Source organism: Oncorhynchus gorbuscha, unplaced genomic scaffold (genome assembly GCF_021184085.1).
Source record: "Oncorhynchus gorbuscha isolate QuinsamMale2020 ecotype Even-year unplaced genomic scaffold, OgorEven_v1.0 Un_scaffold_18:::fragment_2:::debris, whole genome shotgun sequence".
NCBI classification, from domain to species: Eukaryota; Metazoa; Chordata; class Actinopteri; order Salmoniformes; family Salmonidae; genus Oncorhynchus; species Oncorhynchus gorbuscha.
Window position 1 is genome coordinate 85001 of NW_025744913.1, and position 6751 is coordinate 91751.

The following is a 6751-nucleotide window of genomic DNA, read 5'->3' on the forward strand; positions in this document are numbered from 1 at the left end:
TAAACTTCCTTTGATCAACTCTTAGACACATTAAGGGGCTGCTTTCTTTCCTAATCTCCTTTCCATTGTGACCACTGACCTGTCAAATGCTAGATATGTGAATGCTAGTGGTCACTAACCCTGGACTACCTGGAGAGCTACCTGGTGTGCAGGCTTTGGGCCAGCATGACTAAAGGCTGCACATCAAGTGGCTCAGTCTTCAGGACCAGGGTTGATGACCACTGGGGCAGACAATACAGTGGAAACCTATGCAGTGGTTTATACAGTGGAAACCTGTGCAGTGGTTTCCTTCTCAGGTGCAGCACTCTGTCTGCCTGTCTGCCTGTCTGCCTGCCTGCCTGTCTGCCTGCCTGTCTGCCTGCCTGTCTGCCTGTCTGCCTGCCTGCCGTGATGGACAGAGGGGTTATCTTCACACATACCACACACTGATTACTTATCACAGCCTAGGCCCACTGTCTACTGCTGGCACACATACACTACCGGTCAAAAGTTTTAGAATACCTACTCATTCAAGGGTTTTTCTTTATTTTTACTATTTTCTACATTGTAGAATAATAGTGAAGACATCAAAACTATGAAATAACACATATGGAATCATTTAGTCACAAAAAAGTGTTAAACAAATCAAAATATATTTGAGATTCTTCAAATAGGCACCCTTTGCCTTGATGACAGTTTTGCACACTCTTGACATTCTCTCAGCCATCTTCAGACAACAGTCTTTTCCTTCACTCTGCCTTCCGACTCATCCCATACCGGTCTGGGGGTTGTGGAGGCCAGGTCATCTGATGCAGCCCTCCATCACTCTCCTTCGTGGTAAAATAGCCCTTACACAGCCTGGAGGTGTGTTGGGTCATTGTCCTGTTATAAATAAATGATATTCCCACTAAGCCCAAACCAGATGGGATGGCATATCGCTGCAGAATGCTGTGGTAGCCATGCTGGTTAAGTGTGCCTTGAATTCTAAATAATTCACAGACAGTGTCAGCAGCAAAGCACCATCACACCCTAACATCTCCTCCTCAATGCTTCACTGTGGGAAATACACATGTGGAGATCATCCGTTAACCCACACCGCATCTCACCAAGACACTGCGGTTGGAACCAAAAATCTTACATTTCACTCCAGACCAAAGTACACATTTCCATCGGTCTTTCCAAAGTCCATTGCTCATGTTTCTTGACCCAAGCAAGTCTCTTATTATTATTGGTGTCCTTTAGTAGTGGTTTCTTTGCAGCAAATCGACCATGAAGGCCTGATTCACGCAGTCTCCTCTGAAAAGTTGATGTTGAGATGTGTCTGTTACTTGTTCTCTGTGAAGCATTTATTTGGGCAGCAATCTGAGGTGCAGTTAACTCTAATGAACTTGTCCTCTGCAGCAGAGGTAACTCTGGGTGTTCTATTCCTGTGGCTGTCTTCAGGAGAGCCAGTTTCATCATAGCGCTTGATGGTTTTTACGACTACACTTGAAGAAACTTTCAAAGTTCTTGAAATGTTCCATATTGACTGACCTTCATGTCTTAAAGTAATAATGGACTATCGTTTCTCTTTGCTTATTTGAGCTGTTCTTGCCATAATATGGACTTGGTCTTTTACCAAATAGGACTATCTTCTGTTTACCACCCATACCTTGTCACAACACAACTGATTGGCTCAAACGCAGTAAGAAGGAAAGAAATTCCACAAATGAGCTTTTAAGGAGACCCACCTGTTAATTGAAATGCATTCCAGGTGACTACCTCATGAATCTGGTTGAGAGAATGCCAAGAGTGTGCAAAGCTGTCATCAAGGCAAAGTGTGGCTATTTGAAGAACCTCAAATATAAAATACATTTTGATTTGTTGAACACTTTTTTGGTTACTACATGATTCCATGTGTTTTTTCATAGTTGTGATGTCTTCACTATTATTCTACAATGTAAAAATATAGAAAAACCCTTGAATGAGTAGGTGTTCTAAAACTTTTGACCGGTATTACACACACACACACACACACACACACACACACACACACACACACACACACACACACACACACACACACACACACACACACACACACACACACACACACACACACACACACACACACACACACCTTTTTTTATCTTATCAGAGCAGATTAGATGTAGCATTCCACCCCCCACATACAAAGCCACAAAGCCCCAGGACGTGGATGAAAACCCTGACCAGGAGACTGACTGTGTGTGTGTGTATACACTACCAGTCAAAAGTTTTAGAACACCTACTCATTCAAGGGTCTTTCTATATTTTTACATTGTGTGTGTGTGTGTGTGTGTGTGTGCAGGTGCCAGGGAGATAGTTGGAGTGCATATTCGGAGCGGGCATGTCTACACAAAACTCTGCAGAAACAGACATTTGAGTCTGACGTGCAGCCAGAGAAACCAGAGACACCGGTAAGCACAATATACTTATACACAACAACTACAAAAAAGGGCATTCCAAAATATATCCGGGTTTGGGTCCGTAAGGAGCAGTTTTGTCAGTCCCATTGTTATCAGAGGACCAACGTGTATTCAGAGTGTACTGTAGTAGGACATTCAGGTATCAGATCCAAAGATTACATTACGGAGGGAAATAATTAGATAAACATAATACCCTGGGTTTTCTATCAGAGAGAGATGACATGCCCAACATGAAACCTGAATACTAGAGTTGTTTCAAGCAACATCTCCTGATTCCTCAGATTGATAGATATAGATTGTATTTTAGTTTTAGAATATGTGTTCTTGTGAGGAAATTCTAATCAGTTTACTATGAGAGAAGGAGAGAAAGAAGTAGCGAAAATTAGAGTGAGAACAGAGCGAGGTAACCATAGAAAGCGAGACAGAGTGACGGGAGGGGTTGGGGTGGGTGTTGGAGCGAGGGGAGGTGTAGGGGAACAGAGCGGTTGGAGAGGTGTTGGGGAGTGGTTGGGGAACAGAGTGGTTGGAGAGGTGTTGGGGAGCGGAGCGGTTGGGGAGGTGTTGGGGAGCGTTGGGGTTGGGGGGAGGTGTTGGGGAGCGTTGGGGTTGGGGGGGGCGTTGGGGTTGGGGTGGGTAGGGGAGGGGAGCGGTTGGGGAGGGGTTGGGGTAGGGGTTGGGGAGGGGTAGGGTTTGGGGAGCATAACACTGAACACAGACGTGTTTTTCCTGTTTCTATTACCTCCATCCTGGCACTGTCTCCCTCATGTCTACCCAGCCTGACCTGCACACAATGAGACGTGAATATTCATGTAGTCCCCATGCCCCAGCCAACATCCAGCTCTCTGTCCTGCCAAATTTCCAGCCAGCCAGCACCCAGCCAACCCCTCCTCCAGCCCCCCTTCTCCAGCCCCCCACCTCTGTCAATCCATAGTCCCAAACTCAAATCTCCAAGCCCTGACAGTGAAGTCCCACTCCCAAGTCCCAAGGTCCATCCCCAGCTCCCCAGCCCCATCCCCCAGCCTTACCAAGTCCTAATCACCCAAACTAAAGACCCTTGTTCTTGCCGTGTTTTTTCCCATCCGCTCTAGGCCGAAGAGAGAGCGAGAGAGGGAGAGAGGGGAAGAACTGGCCTATTGTCAGTCAGCCTCTAATGGTCCCCTGCTTCACACTGGTCATTAGTAGTCCTGTGGGATAGGGGCACAGTTAAGCAGGGCTGGGGGAGTGGAGGTTAGATGGAAGAGGTTAGATGGAAGATGGATGGATGTTTCCCCTTAAATTTTAGGATTGTTGATGAAGCCAAAATATTTTAGTAATTCAAATGAAATATTTGAAACTAAATTAGGCAGATTTAGGGTGGAGGGGGGCACTGTGTGGAGGAAGGGGGTTGGTGGGGGGGGGTGCTGTGAGGAGGAAGGTGGTTGGTAGGTTGGAGGGGGTGCTATGAGGAGGAAGGGGGTTGGTAGGGTGGAGGGGGGTACTGTGAGGAGGAAGGGTGTTGGTAGGGTGGAGGGGGTGCTGTGAGGAGGAAGGGAGTTGGTAGGGTGGAGGGGGGGGTGCTATGAGGAGGAAGGGTGTTGGTAGGGTGGAGGGGGTGGTATGAGAAGGAAGGGGGTTGGTAGGGTGGAGGGGGTGCTATGAGGAGGAATGGTGTTAATAGGGTGGAGGGGGGTGCTGTGAGGAGGAAGGGGGTTGGTAGGGTGGGGGGGGGGTGCTGTGAGGAGGAAGGGGTTGGTAGGGTGGGGGTGCTGTGAGGAAGAAGGGGATTGGTAGGGTGGGGGGGTGCTGTGAGGAGGAAGGGGGGGTTGGTAGGGTGGGGGGGGGGGTGCTGTGAGGAGGAAGGGGTTGGTAGGGTGGGGGGGTGCTGTGAGGAGGAAGGGGTTGGTAGGGTGGGGGGTGCTGTGAGGAAGGGGTTGGTAGGGTGGGGGGGGGGGGGTGCTGTGAGGAGGAAGGGGTTGGTAGGGTGGGGGGGGTGCTGTGAGGAGGAAGGGGGTTGGTAGGGTGGAGGGGGTGCTGTGAGGAGGAAGGGGGTTGGTAGGGTGGAGGGGGTGCTATGAGGAGGAATGGTGTTAATAGGGTGGAGGGGGTGCTGTGAGGAGGAAGGGGTTGGTAGGGTGGAGGGGGTCCTGTGAGGAGGAAGGGGGTTGGTAGGGTGGGGGGTGCTGTGAGGAGGAAGGGGGTTGGTAGGGTGGGGGGTGCTGTGAGGAGGAAGGGGATTGGTAGGGTGGGGGGTGTGCTGTGAGGAGGAAGGGGGTTGGTAGGGTGGGGGGGGTGCTGTGAGGAGGAAGGGGTTGGTAGGGTGGGGGGTGCTGTGAGGAGGAAGGGGTTGGTAGGGTGGGGGAGGGTGCTGTGAGGAGGAAGGGGTTGGTGAGGAGGGTGCTGTGAGGAGGAAGGGGGTTGGTGAGGAGGGTGCTGTGAGGAGGAAGGGGTTGGTGAGGAGGGTGCTGTGAGGAGGAAGGGGGTTGGTAGGGTGGGGGGATGCTGTGAGGAGGAAGGGGGTTGGTGAGGAGGGTGCTGTGACGAGGAAGGGGTTGGTGAGGAGGGTGCTGTGAGGAGGAAGGGGTTGGTGAGGAGGGTGCTGTGAGGAGGAAGGGGGTTGGTAGGGTGGGGGGGATGCTGTGAGGAGGAAGGGGGTTGGTGAGGAGGGTGCTGTGACGAGGAAGGGGGTTGGTAGGGGTGGTTGAAAACAGGACACAGCCTGAGAATTCAGAGCTGTCCAGTCATGTAGCTCAGTTGGAGTGTGATTCCATATGGACGTAGTTAATCAGGGAGTAAGTACTATGATCTCTCCATGGTGTTAAGGGGCACCCTTTCACTTTGAAGTTACTGGGCTCCCCTGGAGTTGAAACCCATTAGTTATGGATTCCATGAGCTTGTTTCGATTCTCTTTATGTTCACACACAGTTAATAATCTATGGATGTCTTATCCACTGCGATTTGCATAGCAAGTTACCAGCCTATACACTTAGTGCTGCAAGTATTTGGAACACTTATAGAGGCCTATATGCAATACACTTGAGAATTCAACATTATTTTGTGATTTTGTCTCTCTTCCATCCTCTTCCCACCTCCTCTCTCTCCCTGGCCTCCTCTCTCTTCTAATACCTGTCATTATTAATATTATTACAGGTGAAGTCCCCGTCTCTGTCCTCCTCTCTCATTATTAATATTATTACAGGTGAAGTCCCCGTCTCTGTCCTCCTCTCTCTCCTAATACCAGTCATTATTAATATTATTACAGGTGAAGTCCCCGTCTCTGTCCTCCTCTCTCTCCTAATACCAGTCATTATTAATATTATTACAGGTGAAGTCCCCGTCTCTGTCCTCCTTCTCTACTAATACCAGTCATTATTAATATTATTACAGGTGAAGTCCCCGTCTCTGTCCTCCTCTCTCTACTAATACCAGTCATTATTAATATTATTACAGGTGAAGTCCCCGTCTCTGTCCTCCTCTCTCTCCTAATACCAGTCATTATTAATATTATTACAGGTGAAGTCCCCGTCTCTGTCCTCCTTCTCTTAATTATTAGTCATTATTAATATTATTATTAGGTGAAGTCCCCGTCTCATTCCTCCTATTATTATTATTATCCTTATCTTATTATTATTAATACCAGTCATTATTAATATTATTATTATTATTATTATTATTGAAGTCTTATTATTATTATTATTATTATTATTAATACCAGTATTATTAATTATTATTACATTATTAAGTCCCCGTCTTGTTATTATTATTAATACCAGTCATTATTATTATTATTGAAGTCCCCGTTCTTCCTTATTATTAATATTAGTCATTATTAATATTATTATTATTGATTAGTTATTATTATTCATTCCTCCTATTATTAATACCAGTCATTATTATTATTATTGAATTATTATTATTATTATCCTTATTATTAATATTAGTCATTATTATTATTATTATTATTCCCCGTATTCCTTATTATCCTAATATTATTCATTATTATTATTATTGAAGTTATTATCCTCCTTATTATAATATTATTAGTCATTATTAATATTATTATTATTAATTATTATTATTATTATTATTATTATTATTATTATTATTATTAATATTATTACATTGAAGTCCCCGTATTATTATTATTATTATATTATTATTATTATTATTATTATTAATATTATTCATTATTATTATTATTATTATTATTATTATTATTATTATTATTATTATTATTATTATTATTATTATTATTATTATTATTATTATATTATTATTATTAAGTCCCCGTATTATTATTATTATTATTATTATTCCTAATATTAGTCATTATTAATTATTATTACAGG

At 45.0% G+C, this 6751-nt stretch overlaps 1 protein-coding gene across 1 annotated transcript in view; it reads left to right on the plus strand.

Moving 5' to 3' along the window:
* The window catches only part of LOC124017321 (dedicator of cytokinesis protein 8-like), a gene marked incomplete at its 3' end in the record, with an annotated part of 42933 nt that extends 37332 nt beyond the window's left edge, over positions 1-5601 (plus strand). The window contains exons 5-6 of the mRNA XM_046332576.1: positions 2309-2417; positions 5553-5601. Coding sequence (XP_046188532.1) covers positions 2309-2417; positions 5553-5601 — 158 coding nt within the window. The remainder of the gene's footprint in view (positions 1-2308; positions 2418-5552) is intronic.
* Between the last annotated feature and the right edge of the window lie 1150 nt (positions 5602-6751).